General features: G+C 38.8%; 1 protein-coding gene across 1 annotated transcript in view; it reads left to right on the top strand.

The window, feature by feature from the left end:
• The window catches only part of LOC101160322 (sphingosine kinase 1-like), a 34,381-nt gene extending 23,173 nt beyond the window's left edge, over positions 1–11,208 (top strand). The window contains exons 3-5 of the mRNA XM_004071742.5: positions 4,344–4,438; positions 5,868–5,983; positions 9,026–11,208. Of these exons, the coding sequence (XP_004071790.3) occupies positions 4,344–4,438; positions 5,868–5,983; positions 9,026–9,920 (1,106 nt within the window). The 3' untranslated portion in view covers positions 9,921–11,208. The remainder of the gene's footprint in view (positions 1–4,343; positions 4,439–5,867; positions 5,984–9,025) is intronic.
• The last annotated feature ends 13,427 nt before the right edge of the window (positions 11,209–24,635 follow it).

The following is a 24,635-nucleotide window of genomic DNA, read 5'->3' as shown; positions in this document are numbered from 1 at the left end:
CGAAATCAAGCTGTACAATATGCATACCGCAAAAGACGGCAAAAATCGCAATAAATGATTACCTTAAATGTGCTAAAACAAACTCATGGCAGCTTGAAATATTGAACAAATGAAATAAAGCCCTTTAAGCATTTAACCAATCAGAAGGACCCGTTTACGTTTTTGATCAATCAGATGAGCCCTTTTATGTTTGATGTTTGCCTCCTACGTCGACAAGGGTCATTTGGAGTATAATTTTTAAACTGTTGCAGTGAAATGGAAATGATGTTTTTGTTTTTTTTGCTATTTGTTTATATACCGCAATTTATATCGTTATCGCAATATTAATTACCAATATCGCATATCGCGAGTTTTCCTCATATCGTGCAGCCCTATAACAAAGTATTATAGTAAACTTTTATTATTGACCAAATACTTATTTTCTACCATAATTCACCAAGAAGGGACCTGCGACAGACTGACGACCTGTCCAGGACGTCCCCTGCCTTCGCCCACGAAAGGCCAGGATAGGCTCTGGCAGCTCTGTGATCTCGAAAGGGACTAAACAGGTTTAGAAAATGAATGGATGAACTCAATTTTTTTTAATCAATCATACAATTTGATTTTCTGGATTTCCTTTACTCATTTTGTCTCTCATAGTTGAGGTATACCTATGATGAAAATTAAACAGCTCTCATTTTTTTAAGTGGGAGAACTCGCACAATTGATGGCTGACTAAATACTTCTTTGCCCCACTGTAAGTCAAACGTTTTTCAGCTCACAAACAAACAGTTGAAGCATAGTGCATATCACTCTGCCAGGCTCCTGACAACAGTATCCATAATACTCCAAACATCCATCACAATGCCCTGTCATAGCTTACCAAAGTCAGACATTTTGACAGAATTTTTAAAACTGCGGGGAAAAAATGTCATGTCAATAAGCACAAACAGAGATTATTACTCAAGGTGCACCGGATTATAAGGTGGACTGTCTAATATGGAACAAATTCAAAGATTTTACATATTTTTATGGTCTAAAAAAGGGTCACTTGGTTAGCTCTGATTTAATTTTTGTCTGTCAGATTTATACATTTCTGGCTGATATGCATAAAAAATGATAAAGTAAATTGTGTATAGTTGTTTGTTTTTTATCACATCACACTACTGTACCTACTGCTATATTTGCTGCATTGAGATGATCTTGTGTGACACAAGGTATCTTTTATTTTGAAAGGAAGTCATGTGTATCTCTGTCAAAAGTTATAAACTATTTAACCCTGTATGACTATTTGTATCATATTTGACACGTGCATTTCTTAGACTCTTATAGAGCTGGGCAAAAAATAAAATATGCAAAAAATTTTAATTCTAAATTAGATTTTTGATTTCAATTGATTTTTTTCTCGCTGGTTTTACTTTCTTTAACAAAAATTACAAATGATGGAATATATTTAACAAAAACTATTTTCTTTAAACATCTCCTTCAGAAATTGGCTCTAACACAAAGTTCAGCTAAATACAAGCTGTACAAATGTTTGCAGAACAATGCAGCAGATGTTTTTCAGCTGCCACTTGCTTGAGCATCTCATAAAGAGAAATACTAGAATATACTCGGCAGAGCCTTTTTGGTAGCAACAGCCTTGAAACGGATTTTGCTGCGGATGGTTTGATGCTCTAAGTTTGAAGTGGCCAGAGTCTAATTTTGACTCACCAACCAAGTTGACTGGTAGATTTAAAAAAAATCTACTGTTCAAATTATTCCATTATTGTACAAACAAAACTATAGCTGGAATTAAAAAAAATATATATTAAGTTAAATGCAAACAGAGAGGAAGTTACAACATAGTAAAAAAAAAAAACAGAAAAAAATAAGCTTTTTCAAGGAACTTCTGTCATAATTTCTAATCAATCTTTGCTTTTGCCGTTTTCCCACAAATGTTTTATTTTCTGTCACGATTGAGTACTGAGAAAACAAGAACAGATTCTCCTAATGGGAGCATGTGCTTTTTTTCCTAATTCTGCCTCCAGTTGATTCGTTTTTTTTTACATTAAATCACAGCCTAAAAACATTCATTCATCTTCTTTAAGGTTTATTCCCTTTCGGGGTCACGGGGTTGCCGGAGCCTATCCCGGCCACTTGGGCGTAGGCAAGGGATGCCCTGGACAGGTCACCAGTCTGTCGCAGGGTAGAATATCCTCAATCACACATCCATTCACTCTCACACTCACACCTATGGACAATTTAGAGTTGCCAATCAACCTAGGAAGCCAGAGATCCCGGAGAAAACCCACACATGCACGGGGAGAACATGCAAACTCCACACAGAAAGGTCCCCTGTTGATGTGTTTTTCAGGTCCCCCAGCTGGGACTTGAACTGGGGGCCTCCTTGCTGTGAGGCAAGAGCGCTAACCACTGCGCCACCGTGCAGCCGTGGCCTTTTTAAAAAAATAAATAAATAAAAAAAAAAAGCCTAAAAACATGATAATGTTTTGGATTCTTGCCATTGATAGTAAAGAGGCTACGCTCTCAGGAGCAGAAGGGGGGGGGGGGGGGGGGGGTTCAGCTCAACGCCAGCTCTGTAATGTTACAAAGGCACTACTAAGAAGGATTTATAAAATACAGTTTTTATAAATGTTCTAAGAATAATTTTGTTGCATTTATCTTCTGTGAAAATGTAGTCTTTAAGCCGGTCCATCAATACAAGCAGACAACACACGGAACCGTTTGTTAGGATTGCATCGTAACATGATAGATAAGATGAGATAAGACTTTATTTATCCTACAATTGGGAAATTCTTTTGTCTGCAGTAGTAAAGTGACATTCAACAGTGCAACAGTATGTAAGAACAAAAGAACATGTTTAAATTAAGCTATATTAAAATGAAAATAAAAAATACACACCAAACAACCTTTGTAGAAACCAAACGATGGAAACAACAATAGCAACAACAAATGAAATACACTGTGTGGGTACATAGTGTGTCTCTGCAGTACTGTGTTGTATAGTCTCATGGCTATGAGGAGGAATGACCCGCGGTAGCTCCTTCTTGCATTGTGGGTGGAACAGTGTCGTGCTGAAGGAGGTGGTCAGCCCCTCTGTAGTTTGGTGCAGGGGGTGGGAGGGGTTATCCATGATTTCATCAAAGAGTTTCAAATCTTTAGGGCAAAAAATGTACATTTTCTCTCAATTCTTTAATGTAGTAGGCTCTTTTATATTAACTCCATTGGAGTTAATTGGGAAAAAAATCCGTGTCTTATTTCTTTAAAGGGAGAAGTAAGAGTTTGTCGCTCCTATAGGGTTGTGATCAGTAATAAATTTACCCAAATGGTTTTTTAATTGTTGAAGGTTGCAGACTCCTGCTCTACGATGATTGAAACTCACTGCATTTGCCTGAGAAAGAAGTACAGATAGAAGCACCTCTTTGTGTACCTTTTGCATACTCTATGAAGCATGAAGTGTTTATTTAATAGCAAAATAGTCTTAGTTTAACTTGAATTTGACAAGAATTTTTTTATATAGGAAGACTATTACTTTTACCCCATTGGCAGAAAACCTTTCAAATTTTTAAATCTTTTGAAATATTTTTGAACAGAAACGGGTTAAATATAAGTATTTTTAGCAGAGTAGCATGTGGCGTCCATCTTTTAAACTGATTTTTCTCTGACCCATTAAGTAAGAAAGTGTCTGGGAAGTACATCATCAATTCAGGGTGCTGAGTCAGCTCCTCCCTCTGCCTCTCTCTGTCAACACAGCACTGCATCACTGCTTCCGGACCACCAAACACAAAAAAAAAAAAAAAAAACAGCAACGGGAGCATCCTGGAGACAGGTGGAGTTGAAGCAAACAGAGTGGAGAGGTCAGCACATGAGCAAAACAGTTTCTGCTGTGAATCCAGCTCCTCATCTGCCTCCCTCCATTTCACTGCCTTTTTAAAGCTGCTTCCACAAACCCACACTGGGGAGTCTGGGATGGCAGACTTTAATGCTGGCAGGATGAGCCCACAGACCCTCAGCCGAGGGAGCCACTCAAGGAAGCTGCCAGGAAAAAGAGGCTAAACAAACAGCTTGCTCCTCAGCCAGCGTTTTATCCAGCACTCACACACCGCCCTCTGCAGATATTTGTCAGTCGCGGCTGTTTACATGCCGGCTAATCTGCCTTGGAGCTGTTGAGTAGCCTCTGGATGAGAAAATGTGATATGTCTGGTCCGATAAAGGAAAATTGATTCTCTCCTCCACCTAATCCCCTTGATCCCATCCCGGAGGCTGCTGATGAAGTGAGCGCTTGTCGCCTTTTTCTTTTATTGTTCATTTATATACTTGCATAAATGGTCATTTAATTCTCATCTCTTGTTCTTTGTTAGAGCACCAAAACCACGCGCGAGAGCTGGTGAAGAAGGCTGACCTGTCACAGTGGGACGCACTGGTGATCATGTCCGGGGATGGCCTGCTTTATGAGGTACCCAATCCAGTAGGGATGTTATGACTAATCAACTGACCCCGTATTTACACTGGTGCATCTGCGGTGCATCTGCGGTGCATCTCCGTTGCGTTGCAAAGGGGGTCAGTCTCACGACCGTCAGTTTACAATTTACAGACAATTTACATCATGTACGTTGCATCTCCGGTCCATCCCCCCTTCCTACTGGAGGTGTGGTTTGTCCTGCCACCACTATGTCAAGTAGTTTGTCCCACTCTCTTTGCTCATCCAAAACTTTGTTTTTTACCTTTATTTAACCAGGTGAAAACCCATTGAGATCTTTTTCAAGGGTGACCTGGCCAAGAGGTCCATAGCATATGTCACATGGATAAAGTTACAGTATAAAACAAATATAAAACAGAACGATGAACGATCCATGTTAGAAACACAGGCATTAAAATATGGACCCTTTTTCTTTGTGACTCAGTAAGAAGTGGAATAGTCTAAGTGAAGCAGGTTCACACCATTTCAGTTGAGATTGGAGAGAGATCCAGGCAGAGGCAACAAAAGAACTGAAAGCTTGTTTCCCAAATTCAGTCAAACACGGGGAACATACAGGTGCAAAACTTTACTACAGCTCAAGGCAGAGTGACTGGTGGTTCTTTGTAGAAGCAAACAGAGATATGAAGGGACCAAATCAAGCAATGGCTTATAGACTTATGTTTTATGTCATAAATTATATTATGTCTTTGGACTTGTCGTCCATGGCGAAAATGGACAACGGTGTTATTTGTGGTGTTAACATGCATTATTGCTTTATAAAATAACATTTTGTAACATTTAATTTTGGAAAGTAAAACAGAATTTTTATTTTTTAAAGCCAGACCTGTTTCCCATTTCTCTGACTTGCTGACACGTCTACGGACTGTAAAAAGAAATGCTGTGTAAAGCTTGGATTTTGTTGCAGAGGGACGGCGTGAGACACAGACAAGACAGAGGCGATTTAAAAATTGATTAATGAACATTCTATTTTTTGGGTCAACGCAACGAAGACGCACCGCAGACGTACTAGTGGAAATCAGCCTTTAATTGATAAATCGATTGAAAATGATTCTTTATGTCTGAGACACACTGGGTGAATTTTTAGCTAAACATGTCCTGGATCCAGTGAATCGGATCGGTCAAAATGAACCAAAATCGACTTTGAATCTTATCAGGAACCACAAACTATTACAACTGTTACAATCCAGCTAAAAAGGAATTACTGGTGGAAATTATATCAACCTCCACACCCCTGTGACTATTCCTGGCATCTTCTATAATAGGCAAATGAAAATTTAATTTGCTCTCAAACATGACATAGGAGCTTCAAAAATCTGCCGTCAGCGCAAAAATCTTTTTCCCTTAGCTATGGTTTTCTCTGGGCAACTTTTTGCAGCTTCCTCTGTTTCTGTGTTTGTTCACTCAGGTGATAAATGGTCTGATGGAGCGAGAGGACTGGCAGGAAGCCATCCAGACCCCTCTGGGCATCCTACCTGGCGGCTCCGGCAACGCTCTGGCTGCATCCGTCCACCACTATTCACAGTGAGTAGACCTGTTAATGAGTGATTTAAATGCATGGGCTGGGGGTGCAAAAGTTGAATAACTTTTAGTTTTCAAAAAAGGAAAAAAAAGGTAGAATTTATCCCTCTCCTGTATAATTATGCTGAAGGCTGACTGGGAACATCATTGCTGAGGAGGGTGAGGCGGGAAAGAAGGCAGGGGGCTGCTTCACTGTGCAGCAGGAGGTCATTTAAATTTGAAAGTCTTTGATTGACGTAATGGTTTTAGAAACTTAAGAGCGACTTCAGTGCAGCTGTGGTGACAGCACATTTTTGGGATCTCATCTCCACCTGCTGGCTGGCTATTAGAACACCAAACATAGCAGGTATGTCTGCAGATGCTGAGCCTAGAGCTCCAGGTCTGCAGTGACCCAACAAAAGCTCTAATTTTACATTTTGTTTTGGGTCATCAGAAAGTCCCTCCCTACCAACAGAGTGAGGATAGCAGTTAGTGTTGGTGAGAAGCATTGATTGTATAAGAGAACTGGACCGAGTGAGTGTGAAATCACCCACAGAAGATGGTCTACTTCCAGCTCCAACCACATTAAGTCAATTCACTCGCCACATTTTAGCAAGACGTCATTAGTAAGCAGTGATTAGTTAGAGTCGGTCAAGTCAACATTTCTATACAAAACCCTCTTCAGCCCTGCTGTAGGAGCTGCATCTGAATGACGGCCACTTTCAGCAGTATCCAGCTCTTTGTGACCCAGTTTGACGACTTGCTGTCCTGCAATAGTCAGAGGCCGAAAAAAATAAAAATAAAAATAAAATTGGATGATCTTATTATTGTTGTCTCACTGGTAAAAAGAAACAAATGATGAAGTTCAAGAGTAAAACCATAAGATTCTCCTCCATGTTGGTTTTGGACTTCACTCACTGATCACATTATCAACACGGCACAGACCAAAGCTGAGTCCCTGATTGGTTGACGCGGCACGTCGCCTTTGCCAAAGTTCCGATTATTGAACTCCCAATGCGCCCCGATGCCCAAGTCCCGCTGCAACACCCAAATTGGCACCAAGCTGACACATCACACCTGATGCTCAAATACAGGACATCTGTTCACGTCTGTACATTGTCTTAACAACAAAGCTATACAGCCCTGACCGCAAATTGTGTTTGATGTGAATGCAGCATAAGTCGCAGCAGCCAAAAATGCTGGAGATATTTATTTAACAAAATACGGGAACAAGAATGGACATTTCATCTTGAAAGGAAAATCATAATAAATGAACAAATAACAATAATTGTGCAGATTGTTTCTTCTGCGTTGCAGTCAGTAGCAAATACTGATACGTACATCCACATTACCCTTTCGTAGTTGTTGCTATTTTTTTTTATTTTCACATATAAGTCGCACCCTCAGCCAAACAAAAAATAACGCAATCTATACTCTGACAAATAATATAATAGCTGTTTTTTTTCCCTCATCTTTGGGATTTTGGCTTCTTGGAGCCAGAGGGTACATCCTATTTGGAACACGAGGGGGGAGGGTTACTCAGTCCAGTTGTCATATACAGTCAGTGGTTTGGACAGATATAGACTGATTTTAATTTTAACATTAAGTTGATTTGCTAGCTCTGAGTAAAGCTTTAAATTTGCTTCACACACGAGGTTCCCCCTAACTCCCATTTCTCATTTGCTGCACATTAAATGCACCTTGAAAAATGCATTGCTTCACCTAAAAGTAATGTTACTCTCAACAAAAAGAATGTCTGAAATCTTTCTTTAAATTTTATTTTTTTTCTTCTTCTTCTTCTAAGTTTAGACCAGAAATTGTCATTTTAAATTAGTTCCCTTTAAATTTCCATTATTTGCTCAAATGCAAAACTATTCATACTATTAAGGGTATCGAAAAAAGAAAAACCTATCAATTTTCCCCCTTTCTTTGAAAAAAAACAAAAAATGCAAATTTTGATACATTTTATTATGTAAAATTCAATCAATTCCAAATAAATCCCTTTTGTTATTTTTATCTCATAGGAGAATTTTTCTTTATCTTTTTTAAGAGCAGGTCACTGAATCTGCAGAATTTATCAATTAGTGTACTTACAATATCTATAACTCCCAACTTTGTTCTCAACATGTAAAAAAAAACAGACACACCACTAAAACAAACATTACTGTGACTCAATTAACTCCCAGCTTAGTTTGTAACACATAAAAAACCACAGTTCAACACTGATATGTTAGCATATTTACAATAAGACCCAAACTTGTAAAAGAAAAAAGATCACATTAGTGATTTTAGTATCTCATTAAAAAAAAACTGTCACTGCTACACGTAATTTGCATTAGCACATCAATATTAACACACAATGTTAATTGCAACTTGTAAAAAAACAGACTGACATTTTGAGAGTTTTCTCAAAATCGCTTTGAGATCAGTATATACAACCAGAATTAATTTATATATAAGGCATTCCAGATTATAAGCAGTGTGGTTGTTTTTTGAAAAAAATTAAGGCTTTTAAGTGCACCTTATAGTGCGGAAGATAGTCCTCCATTATCAGAATAAATGCCACAAGAGCGTGTGAAAAACACCTTACGCACAATTTTCACTGGAGTAGGTCTTTAACTGAATTTCCTCAGTTCATTACCATAACCAGTCAGATCACTCCAGGCCTGAAACCCCCCCTCTTACTCTCAGAAATCTGACCTAAACCATGTGGCATGTGTAACTCTAACAAGCTGGAATTCTGTTACAGGAAACATTTGAAGTCATGTGACTGTTAATTATGTATAACTGTAGTAGCTAAGAGTGGTGTTGTCATGGTGGGTTAAGTGAGCACTTAAAAATGACTCTCCAGTTAGCTCCAGCCAGCAAGTGTGTGAGTGATGTTACTGAATGCATCATGAAATCCCCACTTCAGAGCACAAGTGTGACCTTAACCTAAAATTCTGACACTAAAAACTAATCTTAGACTTGTTCAAAGGAATAAATGAACACATAAAACCCAAATAATCAGCTAATATTCCTATCTGCTATGTTTGCTAATTGTCCAGTTCTTCAATAATCCCATAGGTTGCCTCCTGCATGGAATGAGGAGCTGCTCCTGAGCTGTGGGTTCATGCTGTGCAAAGGTCTGGTTTGTTCTCTGGACCTAGTGTCGATCCACTTGACTTCCAGACAGCGCCTCTTCTCCTTCCTGTCCTTGGCTTGGGGCTTTGTGGCGGATGTCGACATCGAGAGTGAGAAGTACCGTCACGTGGGAGCTATCCGCTTTCTGATGGGCACCCTGGTGCGACTGGCCGCCCTCAGGGTATACCAGGGCCGGCTGGCCTATCTCCCTGCGAAGGACGCACCCAAAAAAGACAAAGCAAGCACAAAGGTGAATTGCTCAAACACACCTCAGCAGGGCTTGTTCTGCTCTTCCCTGTCCTGTTCACTCGTACCCAACACTTCGTCTAAGCAGAGTCAGAAATGCACAAACTCGAACTCCAACACCATCACTAACTCCTCCAACCAGGCTGCGAGTAAAAACAAATCTGAGGGGCAAAGCAATGCTCGAACTGAAACCCTGGTGGACTCCCTCCTTCCTGACCTTGATCAACCTGTCCCAGAAGCTTGGACTGTTGTAAAAGAACAAGACTTTGTGCTGGTGCTGGCTGTTTATCAGTCACACCTTGCTGAGGACCTGTGGGCGGCTCCTAGTGCCATGGTAAACGATGGATTGATTCATCTGATCTACGTGACCGCAGGAATATCCCGGCCAGCTCTCTTACGCCTCTTCCTCGCTATGGAGAAGGGCGCACACTTGGAGTGCGGCTGCCCTCACCTGGTCTACCAGAAGGTCAGGGCCCTGCGACTGGAGCCCATCTCTGCAGAGGGCGTGATTACCGTAGATGGAGAGACGGTGGAGTACGGACCTGTTCAGGCTCAAATCCAACCAGGACTAGCCAGACTCATAAGTGGATGACTCTTGCTCTACCTTTCTAGTTGGGCCTTCTTCACATGCGGTGTCAACCTCCTCGTGTGCTTTCTAAAGTGCCAAAGAATCCGCTCCTGAAATTCCTTTATTTTTCTACATAGTTGTCCTATTTTTATGACTCCCTGCTCCCCTAGATTAGCAATCAAGGTTAAAGCCATGGAGGGCTGTTCTTGCTTCAGTCTGATCCTGGCTTTGAGGAAACAGGAGTCGATTGTATGAATGTGCGATTTTGTGTATGAGGATCTCTGACAGTGCGGTGGCAGAGGAATGTATTCTGCACTCTGCTGTCAGACTTCAACAGCACGGCACATTTGAAGACAAGCACATGGTCCTGTCAGGGGACGCTCCTGGCAAAACCACACCCCCTTTGCCCAACTGTACGACTCCAGGCTGACAATCTACCCACCAGGCCAACACACAACATGATGTTACCTACTCATTGATTCAGAAAGAATGGAGTTTTCCTACTGAGGAGAGTAGATTTTTCATCATTAGATTTACCTTTAAAGACCCATTCTGATGAAAATTATGTTTTTGGTGTTTTTAACATGTTCTTGTCCCATTTTTTCGCGATAGAGGACATATATTTAGAAAATTAAGCTTGAAATTGCCTTTCTGAGTATTTTTTAATTAAAATTGTCTTGAATCAGGAGGAGATGAAAGAATGTAGTTTGAAAAAGAGTGTATAAAAGGCAGACGACACGCTCCCTGCTCCGCTTAATACTGATGCATCAACCTGTAGATGACTAGATCCATGTATGTCTGTTTTCCTCGTCAAAATTGTATGACGACATAGCTCTAATATTGGTCGCCATTTTTGTTGCACATAAATGTTAGGTGGAGGGGGGTGTGAGAGCTCTCAGCAACGAGGAGGGGAACGTGGGCATGGTGGCTTTACCCCAACGTTTCATTTGGACTCCTTCTCGCTCAGAAGTTCATTTCTGATAAACTTCTGCCGCTATGCAGAAACTATGTCCTAGAAAACGACAAACTTTTTGAGTTTGGCTAAAAACTACAACATCATAATTAAAAAAAACACTATTTTATAGTAGATCAATAGATGATCGAAGTGGGTCTTTAAATAGTTTATATAAAGTACTCCAAAAAAGTCAAATCTGACCATATTGAGTTTTCCCTTTCTCGCCCTACTCGCTTTTCCAAGGTGTGGAAACTATTCCAGATCTTAGCAGCTGGGGTTACACCTTTTCCGCTGTCCGCTCCATTTCCGGTGCTGCCCTGTTTCATCTGCAGCCATCATTAAACCGTACGAACTGCTTCCTCTTGCTTTGATTTTCCTACTCTTACACATGCACACACATACCCTTGCCTCTCTGTAGCACTTAGCGAGGGGGAGGGGCATGGTCTGCTAAGCGTGCATCTTATCTCCTCTTCTTCAGATTGTACTTCCCTCCTTTAGTTAAGGAGCCATCCTCATCTAATGTGTCCTTAACACCAAAGTTTACACCTCTGAAAGTGAGCTAAAGAGGTTTATTTATTTTTTTAAACATTAGACAGCTATTAAGTCGGTTCAGTCCAAGCCCACTGGAGTGGATCAAAGTGCAGCTTCACACTGAGTCTGTCAGAGGAGCATATTGAGGGAGGTGATTAGCATGAGCTGCAGGGAATCCGGGGTTATGCTCCTCTGTGTGGCCTCCCTTCTGGCTGGTGATGAACATGAGTGAGCTGGAGCGGGGGAAAGTGCAAATGTTAGCATTAACAACCCACACACACACACACACACACATACCTACATACCAACGCTCTCATGCACACTACTTCACTTCAGACTGTATCACAGCTCTGCATCTCTTGCAGCATTAGTACATTGTCAAAAACGTCAGGAAACTGAATGTGAATGAGATCCTTTCTGGTTCAAAACTGCTGCATTTGCTGGAAACAGAATTTTCTCCTTTTTTTGCAAAAAGTTTGGATGTCGGCGAGCTAATGGGGTTAAAGTAAATGTTGTTTTTGAGCTTTTTTAGGGTTTGATTAGTCCATTATTGTCATATTTGGTTCAGCACAGGCAAATCAGGAGCTCAGAGAAAAAAATGGAAGCAGTTTTATCAATAACAAGTGGAGTTTTTAGAGACTATATAAAAAGAGATTGTTGGTGAGGTCTTACATTTTTTAGACTCTGGATAGAACATTTAACACGGTGCATCAGTTGTGAACAAAATTGCTCTATTTAGTCATCACCAAACACTTCTGGCTCCATCATTTCTTCTAAATAACATACTGTATTTTTCGGACCATAGGTCGCTCTAGAGTATAAATCACGGCAGACCAAAAAAAGCATAAAGAAGAAAATATTATATATAGTTTACACTTTTGGGAGAAAGTGCAAAGTACAACGCTTCTGAACAAATCTGTCAAGCCCGGTGTAGTGCTGCTTTTTCACTGATATCACCTAAACTATGCAAAAACACGTGACTTACACTCCGAAAAATACGGTAAATTCATGTGTCACATAAAAAAAAATGATTAGCTTGTTCAGAGTTTCCAAATTTTGTTGGCCTAAGGATATACGGTAAATACATAAATCAGGATTATTGACTGTAAGGACCATGGACAGCTCAGCCCCTCCCTTCTCATGTTCCCAAATAGGAAGTATCATTGTTTCCTGATACAGGCGCCGCCATGTCAAAACCAGTCGACAGTGATTGGTCCGAATCGCACTGAGTCATCGTATCTATGGCAACTACTGTCGCCATTGCCATAGATATAATGACTCAGAGTGACTCGGACCAATCACTGTCAACTAGTTTCGACATGGCGGCGCCCGTATCAGGAAACAATGGTGAGGGATTTTGCCTTATTTCACAAGACAAGGCGTTTTCTATGGGTGACTTCACACCTCGATTTGTCCATTTGTTTTTACAGTCTATGATCAGGATTTGAAAAGCTCTATATGGTTGCATATTGGCGGGTTGTAACGAATTGTGATGGCGAATCAAGCTACTAATGATCATAGCTTTACTTTACTAATCAATTGAAGTGATTTCACGTTAAACACAATAATTTTTTTTCCCTATTTTTGTTGTGAGTGTTGTTTACTGAATTGCTTTGTTGGTGATTTTGCCGTCACTTCATAGTTTCGACACAATTTTCCATGAAGTTGGACTAAAAAAATGTATTTGCAAATATTTATTGTAAAAAAATATGGTTTATACTTTAACTATAGGCTCTATAAAAGAAAATCAAAATTACTCCAATTTAATGGGGAAAAGTGGTGGAGATCAAGGGCGGAGCTACAGGTGAAAGAGGGGGGGGGGGCAAGGGAGGCAAGTTCCCCTCTAGCAAAAAGCATCTCCTCCCCACTTGACCCTCATTTTTGAGTCAATATTAGTAACATTGTTGACAAATATAAATAAATCATCAATGCAAGCTTCTTTAAGCATAGAAAAAATAACTTCAAATAAATGTAACATAAAATGTAATTCAATTTTCACTAAATTTCCCCTTTCCAAAGTCTCCTGCCCTCCTCCCGTCCCCCCTATATAAAATGTTCTAGCTCCTCCACTGGTGTAGATTAAAGTTGCATTTTCAGCATGCATTCTATTTCATCAAAGGTTTTGCCTGAAACACATATGCAGACAATCGTTGCATTTTGTTAGAAATTTACTTAAATATGCCTCTTTTATGCACATTAAATTGAGAAATTAAAAAAATTTCATGTAAAACCTGGGTTGAATCAACTTAACTTAAATTAGCCACCACAATATATTTTGAAGTGTTTAATAAATAGGCTTATAAAAATGTATTGCCTGCCATGCAAAGGGTTTAAAGGAATTCCCACCAATCCCATTCACTCTGATTTTCTTCTTCACTACAGTGCCGACTTCCATCCTGACTTGATCTGTTTTCCATTTCTAAAGGGGCAGAGCTGCACTTCATGTCTGACATGCTGTACCTTTAACCATGACTCAGCAAAGTCACATTTCTGTGTCCTGCAGGCTGCACACCTGATCAGCCTGCAGGAGAAGCTGCAGCTTCTCTCAAACAGTATCTGCTGCATTTAGTGCATGGGATGGAGATGAGCTATGCAAATGTCATGGCAGCAGATGAATGAAGAGACGGGTCCCCCTGCTGGACAGTTAGTGGACAGGGCTTTGACTTGAACATTTATTGATAATTGCAGAGTTTTCCTGTACTGTATTTTTTCGTATGATATAATCTTAATGGTTCACAAGCAGCAGGCAATAGCCAACATCCAGCTTATTGTAAACCATCCTTAACGGGAAATGACTTGATTCTTTTAACGCTAAATTGACATTTTACTGTTAACTTATGGTACAAAACTGTTGAGTTTAAGGCTCCACAGGCTGCTTTACAGCATCAGCAACTTTTTAAAAACTCATGTGTTCATAGTTGTCAATCAGTAGTCATGCAAACCTCAAGATCTTTTATTTTTCTCCAAAGAATCTGAGAATGTTTTATTTACCTAGTACATGTGTTATGCCGGTATATCCACTGCTATAAAAAGCCAGAGATAACACCATGATTTACAGATGTTTATATGCTGATATAAAGCGGGCTTTTAGTGCAGTAAATCGATGTACTTACGCAGTTTTGTTGAGTCATTCTGTTTAATTTGCAAACAATCTTTATTTAATGGTACTGTTTGTGTATTCAGTGCCATTTTTGAGCTTTTTTTTTTACAATGTAAGAAGAGGAAATGAAAGATGTTTTAGTGCCTTAATCTTTACACAGGACGGTAATTAGAAGGTAAAAGAAATCATATTTTTCGAAGGGTGCTTTACAGTGGGAAATGTACAGCCAAGGTACTACATAATTTTTTTGTTTTGGCTTCTTATTTTGTAAAAAGAAAAATAAATATAATCCTATTGATGAAAAACTGTTGTCCTTTTGTTTTTTTTTTTTGTCTCCAAATGAAGATCTACTTTTTGGGAATCAAAACTGCTCCCGCCAAGAACAATTACAAACACCATAAAATGTGCATCCTCAATTATTCCCACAGCACAAGCTGTGTTTCAATAATTTAACTGTGAAGTCTGCTGCACACAACAGGAGCCAAAGTGAAGATGTCCGTCCACAAACTGAGGCTGACATTAGAGCCGACAAGCGGATAATTGTCGGCCACACCTCATCAAAAACCCCTCAGAGCCAACCCAAATGCAGAAAATGAAGACATTAGCAAATGAAGTCCAGATTGGAATGATGTTGAAATCTTCAGACCAGCTTGTAAAAACAATTTTCAGATTCATATTTCAGTAATTCTGTGGGACTTCTTGAAACAAAACTAAAATATGTGATCTAAATGGCACATTGTAAATGCTGTATTTTACCAAATTGTTTTTTTTAAATGTAATTTTTCTCTTTTTTTTATACCAGGAAGGAAAAAAATGACAGAATATAATATAGAATATAAAATTCCATTACAAGAAGTAATATTTGGCATCTTGCTTTTCTGTTTATTATCGCTCTCTATCCACATCTTTGCAGTATTGCTTATAAAAAATATAAATATAATATTATAAGTGTCAGAACACTTCCTGATTTTGTGGATAAAGATATATTATCTTTGTAAAAAAAGAAATAATAGATGGTGAGCATTTCTTCACTAGAGGGAGACAAAGACTATGTCATAATGGGGCATAAAGGGTAGAAAATATGTTTTTACCTTATGATGAATAAATCTGTGTCTAAACTAAATACAAACTCAAACGAATGTTTTTCCAATTGTGTTTTTTTTGAGAATTCTCTTTGCTTGGAGATACAACATCAGGTGAGATTATCCAATGGAGATAATAAGCATTTAATTCCTACTTGATTTTGTAGGTCTGCCCACCTAAAAAGAAATCAATAGTCTGTCATTCTAGTGGTAGGATCATTTGAACAGTGACAGATAGAAAATCACAAATACAATGTAAAACGTGAAATACATTTATTTGCATTCCATTTATAGAAATAAACCCTCCTGAAGGGACTTAGTACTTTGTGGTAAAACTCTTGTTAGCAGCATAGAGGTCAGACGTTTATTTGTAGTTCATAAGCAGGTTTCTGCATATATCAGGAGGAAATTTGTTCCACTCCTCTTTGTAAATCACTTCTAAAACATTCAGATTTGGTGGCTGTCGCTTAGAAATGCAGCTTCAGCACTCTAGGTTTTCTTTAGGTCTACAGGTTTGAACACTGGCTGGGCCACTCCATGAGCTTTATGCTTCTTCTTCTTCAGCCATTTCATGGTTGCCTTGGCTGAATGTTTTGGGTCATTATTCTGTTGGAAGATGCATTCATGACCCATTTTCAGGCGGAGGGAAGGACGTTCTTACTCAGGATTTGACGGTACATGGCTCTGCCCATCATCCCATGCACACTCACCGTGTGGAGATGGGATGATGCGCAGAAGAGAAAGCCCTGTGCAGAAACCCCCCCCCCCAAATATTATGTTTCCACTTCCATGATTGACAGTGGATGGTGCTCTTGGGGTCATAGGTGGCATTTCTCTTCCTTCAAACACGACAGGTTGAGTTGATGCCAAAGAGCTCAGTTTTGGTCTTGTCTGACTACAGCACCTTTTCCCAATCACTACATTTTTGAAGGTGTTTATTGGATAACTTCCGTTGGGTCAGCACGTGTCACCAATGCTTTTCTTGGTGACTGTGGTCTCAGCTGTTTTAGGCCTATTTCTCACTGTTCTCATGGTCATGGAAACCCCAGACCTACAGGTGGGTCGATGGTCATATTCTTGGATTTTGGCACAATTGCACCAACGGTTGTCACCTTAACCTCCAGCTGATGGTTTTGTAGTTCATTCCACTCTTGTTCAGGTCTACAATCATCTGAAAGCTCTCTAGTCTTTCCCAAGATGGAAAGTTTGTAGACTGACTGATTCTGTGGCAGGTTTCTTTTCTACACATGATTACTTCAAACAGGTGTCTTCAGCTCAGGTGACAGGTTGGTGAAGAGAGTCGAACTGGTCTGTGTGAACCAGAATTCGTAACCCTTGTGCTATCTTGGATGACCCCACCCTTGCATTGACGTGTTCTCCCTACCATGACAAAGGTGGATAAAGGTGGAAAGATTTCATGTAATCCACGGACACCAGTGAAGATCACAAATCATTGAAGAAAATAGGTTCAGCGCACTGTCTAGTGGGTCTAGATGACCCAACTCCCAACGTTAAAGTGTCTAGGATAGCACAAGGGTTTAATGGTTAATAGGGAAACAAATATTGATGTCCCTCAATAAAATGCAAATACATTTACATAAATCCTGCAAGCGATTTTTTTCTGTTTTCTTTGGGGTTCTTAGCATACAAATATTTTTGTATACATACGTGTGTAATTGACATTTTGAGGCCTGTAGGTGGCAGAATAGCCTGACTCTTTTGCATCTATGCACACAGAAGAGAAATTCTGAGTCAATCCAATGATACAACAGTCTTCAGCAGATGTTAGCAAGAGTGAGGAAACAATGTTCCACAGGAAGTGCCACTTTTGCCCCTGTGTGCAATTTTTGCTGTCAGTGACATCAGACCGCCACAAACCATACAGAAGCTTTGGAGTTAAATTAAATTCAAAGTAAATATTTATGCGCTCTGGGCTCTTCTACAAATAAGGTGCATTTTGTGTCCTATAACAAATTAACAGGAAAACAGTTTCAGTGATACAGCTGCAGGAATGCTAAAGACACTCCTATCAAGACTCCTTAATTGCTGTCATAAGTCCACAAGATATCAGAAAATAGTCGATTGGAGAGTATAACAGTGTTATGTCTATTTTACTGATATAGTGTTATTTCTTTAATCATATGCATGATTTTTATAATTAACATAATCTGCATATATTTTAGATAACTGATTCGCATTTGCCATGTTGATTTCTAAAATAGTTATTTTTGACATAATATTTTAAGTAATTCCTCTTTGTCATGTGCTTTATGGATACCTAAGGATTCTTAGTTCTGTCTGATAAAAGCTATGAACCGGATAAATAAAAATCATGTAATAAAATGGTTGCAGTAGAACAGGGGTGGGATTATATAAATTCGCTTCCTTCCATTCCCTTTCAAGCAATATTTAATTTTATGTCTAATTATGCCAAGTTTAGTACGTCATTGTATGGATGTAACTGATGATTGTAATGTTTTTTTGTTCTACTGATTTGATTGCTTGAAATAAACTATTTAAAAAAAAAAGTGTCTGCCATGGGTACCAGAAACAGGAGAATTTAATTGTATATGGATGTTGTTCTCTCCATATCTCAACCAAATCCATGTCCCTACATGTTTGCAAAAGTATTTTTTATAGTCTGGCCATAGGTTGAATCAAGCTTAGCCCTTGTGCTATCTTAGATGACCCCACACTTACATTAACGTGTTCTCCCTACCATGACAAAGGTGGTTAAAGGTGGAAAGATTTCATGTAATCCACGGACACCAGTGAAAATCACAAATCATGGAAGAAAAAAGGTTCAGAGCACTGTCTAGTGGGTTTAGATGACCCAACTCCCAACGTTAAAGTGCCTAGGATAGCACAAAACAGTTAACGGTGGCTCAGAGCCAATCACTCAGAAATCATCAACAAATATGCCAAAATTTGCTTAGGAAGCATGTAAAACAGCAGGGAAGCCTAATTTGGAGATGCAAACTCTGATGAATTGGCAGAGTCTTCGGAATTATTGTTTTAACGTTGTGTCAACATCTTCCTCTTCTCATGTCTTTATCTCCCCTATACCTGACATATTTAATTAAAATGTCACTCTTGACAATAAGCTGCACAAACAAAGTATCAAATATACCCTCCTTGGCAAATAAAAGTGAAAAATGTAAAAGATGTTGATTAGTTGGATCCAGGTGTTATTTTGTGAACCTAAAGAGCCCATGCATGAAGACAACTGTGCGCTACCACTCAGTCTGCCTGCCAACTCGCTGGATTGAAACAGTCAAAAAACATTACTTTTTTAATTTTTACAAAAATCTAAGTGACAGTTTTTTCAACCAAGTTCTTCTTTTTGGCTGAAAAAGGGAATATTTTAGTAAAGAATAGACACACTTATAGACCTTTGAGGAAATACAGTCGAGTGGATTGGACAAAAATGTTGTCTTGTAAAATAACTTCTCCTAGTAGAATAGCAAAAATCTTTCCAATATTCTGGTCTTTTTAACTTCTTGCAACTGGATTTATTTCCAGCTATGAAAAAAAATCTATTTAAATCTATTTGGTTTGCATCAAGACGTTAATGGAAAGACAAAACTGTTGTAAAAAAGTTGTTCCACAATTAATTTTTTTGGAATGGAGGATTTTGATTTTTACATCATTTTATGTTCCCCTAGACATGGGTGTAACATTACATATTTTTTAAGACAAAAATGTTGTTTTGGCAATCCTCTTTATGTTTAAAAAAGGCAAAATTATTATTTTTTTTTCTACTTTTAGATGTCTTTGTGCTTCTGAACCATAAAGCTTTAAGTCAAAAAGAAGTTGTATGAAATAGGTTCTTATATTTTTGAGGTCTCAGCAAAGGAGAGGAAAAAGGGGGCGGGGTTGCTCTCCACCAACAGTCCCACCCACAACTCAGAGGTGAATTTCGAATGAACTACTGCCATGATGTAGAGAATATATCTTTGATGTGTCCGCCACCTACATTTGGAGGAAGCTTGGTACAAACTGTCAAAGCAGTACAAATCTCAGTCAGTTTTGCTCCAGGCTTTTCTTTCACAGCTTTATTCTGATGTGTAAAAGACTTAGTAAATGGTTGGCACTTCCATGAATTAAAAAAATGATCCATACATCACTACCAAATCTGCATTCCTGATTGGTCCAAGTTCAACCTGGTTCAATTTTCTTAGAAAATGTGTGTAGAGTTTTGAACACAGGAGCCCTAAACTCACGTTAACATAGACTTTTCATTGAAGTATTCACTTGAACATGCAATTCCAAGGCAGTGGGATTGTCATAGTTAAAGTTTTTTGTTTTGTTTTGTTTTGTTTTGTGACTAAAAAAAGCGTAATCATAATTAAAGGACCACTGGGAAGGCTTTTACAATAGATAAAAAGATTTTTACATCAATCACTGGCGGGGGGATAGATCAAAACATTTTGCCAAGGTATTTACCTTAAAACAAGAATAGAATTATTTGTCTTTAAAAAAAACGTTAATATATTAAACTCATTATCAACATGTTCTAATATAAACTCTTCAATTATCTATCATCAAATATATTTCCTTGTGGTGGTGTTTTTTTTCCAGTTGACATGATTTTCCTAACAACAGGCAAAGGTGCACAAAAACTTACACTTTTCTAAATACACAGCATAATTTCTGCACATCCTAATAAACTGTGATGTGATTTAAGGCAGAGTTCTGGTTCCTTTATCGCTCACTGATGAGAGGAAAAAATTGAGTTGCTTGGGGAGCGGGGGATTGCGAACACTCTGTAGTTGTCATGCTGTCCCACTTAAAGCAATGAAATGATGTGTTCACTTAATCAAAGTCCAAATAGAGTGGCGGGGCCACTTCATCACACGAGGAGACGAATGAGCGCGGAAAAAGCTGCTATTTAAAGCCTCCCTCGTGTCACATCAATGAGAGGATGAGAAAACACTCCAACCACCTTTCAACAAGACAAATGATTGAAACAAATGATGCTTATATAGAAGTGTGGGTTCACGTATGTTTCGCTCACCTGATAAAGTCTGGCAAAGGTCATATAAAAAACAAAAAACAAAAAAACAGACTCTGGTAAAGGTTTGAGTCACTGCCTGAATCATCCATTCAGCTGAGGGATTTTGGGAGAGGGGTACCAGTCTGTGACCAGCTCATTCTGGTGTGTATAAAAACCCACTCCAATCATCTTTTAACCTATTGTAAAAAGAGTTCCAGGTGCTTTTTATTTTCTTTTTGTATTATGATTACGCCTTTTTTAGCCAAAAAAAAACCCTAGTTGTTTCAAGGACATAGTTTCTGCAGAGCTGCAGTAGGACTGTCAGTTCAAAGTAAGCCCCGCCCCTTTTCCTATCATCCATTTGTTTACACTTTCCCACTCGCTTACAGCCCATCACACCTCCATCCTAACATTACTGGAACAGCATTAATGGTAATCAAGTCTAATTTTCTTCATATATGTCCTTCATCATCAGAAAAATGCCATAAGAATATGTTAAAAATGTTGTTTTCATCATAGTCGATCTATAAAAGGCCTACAGATTAGTCAAATTTCTGTTTAAACTCTTCGACTGCAGTGGCAGTGGCTATTTTTAGTCTCATTTTATGCATCTTTAAGCGCATCAAAATTAAATTTTTGGAACGCCATTTTAATTAAAGCAGCACATTTCCTAACAGAACAGCTAGACAGGGTTGGTGTCATTTGCATGATGCAGAGTTCTTTCAGACCAGCAGAAAAAAATAAAGGTATCTGACAGGCATTAATTTGCATTCTAAGTGCCAGGGGTTAAAAGAGCCATTTACTGTGGTCAAGCTCTCCGGAGCAAGCTGCTCGCTGACTTCAGGGACCGCAACTGAGTCTACATTTAGAAATAATAATGACATCTAACAGGACAGAGATTATTAACCCTTTTGTGACTGTATTTTTGCATTTGAACCTCATTCCCATACATGCTGTCATGTTGTCATAGTTATAGAGATTAATGGACGAGCATTGTTGATTGATGCACCATTTTTCATGTGTGTGTTACCACTGAAAATGCTTGTTCTAATGCAAATATATCTATTTTTTGTTTTACTTATTAAGCTGCTTATTATAGAAGGTGGGTCAGGCTAACCATTTTTCTACTTCTCGTTTTCTTTCTGCTCAAAGCTCACTATGGAATTTACCACCACCAAACCAGCAGCTGCTACTGTCGAACATTTTCATCTGGGTAGGTTTGTCTACCTATTGTCAAGCCAAATCTACGTGTGAACGTTTTTTTCTCTCAAACAATTAAATCCGAGTCTGCACAGCTATCTCCCAGCCAATAACTGGAAACTTTGTAGTCATGTGACCCAGTGGTTTGAATGGGAAACTAATTTTTCAGTTAAGTAATTATTGGTCTATTGTGAAATAAATGAACCCATAATTTTCCAAAACACGACACATGTAGACAAAAGAAAAACCCCAGCCAGTTATTGGAATATGCCCAGTAATGTCGCAATGTGTTGAATGGTGTATAGCTCCTCTGTCCAACACTCATGCCAACTTAGACTTATATTGAGAAATAAAGAGCTATTGCTCAGTCACTCGTCAGAATAATCATACCTTTTTAGCATGTTCTTGACACCCCTACATTTTTTTAAGATACTATTTGTTATTTGCAAGTTATAATCTGACCAATCAGATGGCGCAATAAAAGTATGTGGTCTCGCATCAAATGTTTGAAACATGCGATTGACAAATTTTGTGCAGCCCACTTTCTAGTGGGAGGAGTGTGGCCATTTTTAAAAAAAACTTACCCTGTCCAACAGCTGAACAAACAGATAGGAGCTAAAGGCCTCTTGTGTTGGACATATTTTACTGTTACAACATCGGGTTATGAATCTTCTGATTCACAAGGTGTATATTTGCATAAACCCCTTTTGTAAATTAGGAAAACTTTTATTTATTTTAATATTGATCACATTTGTAATTGTTATCTGTTAGACTGGATGGAAAAGAAGAGGAGGGAAGAAGAGAGAGGGATGTTACAGAGGGGGGTAAGGGCACAAAAGAAAGGGGGAAAAAGGGGGTTAACGGACTAGAAAGATGATTATAAAAGACAGGGACTAGAATCATAAAGCAAAAAGCAACAAGTTGCTGGAAGTTTATAATCATCACTGTCTGGTGTCACTGTTCGTCTAAAAGGGGCCGGACCTTTCCACACACACTCAAATGTTACCAACATACCTGTTGCCTCCAAAAATCTTCAAAATGTCATCATGTACTCAATACAACTACAGTTCACACACACATACTTATGCACACGAACCAACACATGTAAAGCATTTCATTCAGTCAAGGATACTACTTGTGTCAAGGTGAGCCAACATCAGTGCTCGAGTGAGTGTTTATGTCCTGCATCACTGGAAGAGCCGACCCCCCAGCCCCTCCCCCCCCCCACCTCACACAAAGGGAGGTAAGCCAAGAAACAGCCAGTCCCAGGGGCAAGCCCAGGCCCCCGACCCCAAGCTCCTGGGAGAGCTCTGGTCAGGCACCAACGGAACCATGGTAGCCCGACTAGTTAGGGCAGCCACCAATTGACTCAGTGGAGACCCCAACCCACCAAACTACAGAGATGCTGTTTCAATAGTGGGAGTGTGGCCTTTAACAAGTTCCTTCCTGATTGGGGAAAGTGGTGGCCACAGAAATGCTGACTTGACAGATCTGAACCAATGACTGCTTACTGGTGTCATCTGGCTTTAACACGATGATTTCCCAAAAAAATGACGATTGAACTGACTTTATTTGGTTGGAGCCAGAAGTAAGTCATTTTCTAACGGTGACATCTCACTTACTTTGTCCAGTTCTCACATAATGGACAAAGTGAGTCAACTAGACCAATGCTTATATTTGAATCCAGCCTGTTTCAGCAGCTTGACCACAAATTCTAAACTTTCATTTATTGTTTATTTTATTGTATTTTTAATTTGAATAAAAAAATCGTATGCTTTTTTTGCTTTTAATAACCAAATCATAGTAGTTGTGTTTTGGTTTGGGTTCTGTTTTTCTTTGATTCAACTTCCTGTCTCTTTTGTCTTGACTGCAACTCCAATTTTTCTTTTAAGAAGGTGCATGTTTGTGTCCACACTGCCTGACTTCAACCAAACCGTTCTGTGTAAAGAACACATACTGCTTATGTTTGTGCTTATTTTGAAGGAGGTTACAACAGTAACAAATTAGGTGCCTCAGTCTGTGCTTTATTTAACGGAACCAGCTCTTGTCCTTGGTTTACAAAATCAGATTGATCCAAACCTTGAGGTTTCTCACCTCATCTCCAGCTCAATTTACAGAGACACTGCAAAGAAGATTAATGATGAAAGCTTCCCCAGACAGAACTTTTAGCCATAATGCAGATAAAATGACTTTTTTAAATTAAGTCTTCATGCACAGGTTTCAATTTTCAATATTTATCATGCAGATTTGAACAGGATTAGCAGAATTAGTCATCTAATTTCTATATTTCCTGACTGTAACAACTGCAAAGTACAGCTGTTAACGTTTTAACCACATATAGTGGCTAAACAGTCTTTTTCAAATAGCATTTTTTGTCCACTCCTGATTCACAAAAACTTAAAAGAAAAAGAAACATTCAGAAATGCTATTTTAGGCTTTTATATATATATATATATATACACATACAGTCAATTACATAAATATTTGGACAAATCTTTTCTAATTTTGTTTCTGTACATTACCACAGTGAATTTTAAATAAAACAACTCAGATGCCATTGAAGTGCATACTTTTATCTTTTATTCCAGGGGTTGAACAAAAGGATTGCATAAAAATGTGAAAAACTAAAGCATTTTTTCAACACAATCCTTTCATTTCATGGGCTCGTAAGTAATTGTAAAAATGAAATAACTGAAAACAAAATGGTTATTACTAATATTTGGTTGAAAACCATTGCTGGTAATGACAGCCTGAAGTCTTGAACTCATGGACATCACCAGATGCTGGGTTTTCTCCTTCTGAATGCTCTGCCAGGCCTTTACTGCAGTGGCTTTCAGTTGCTGTTTGTTTGTGGGCCTTTCTGTCTGAAGTTTAG

Source organism: Oryzias latipes, chromosome 8 (genome assembly GCF_053564925.1).
Source record: "Oryzias latipes strain Hd-rR chromosome 8, Olatipes_Hd-rR_3.1".
Lineage (NCBI taxonomy): Eukaryota > Metazoa > Chordata > Actinopteri > Beloniformes > Adrianichthyidae > Oryzias > Oryzias latipes.
This window is presented reverse-complemented; position numbering and strand designations above follow the sequence as displayed.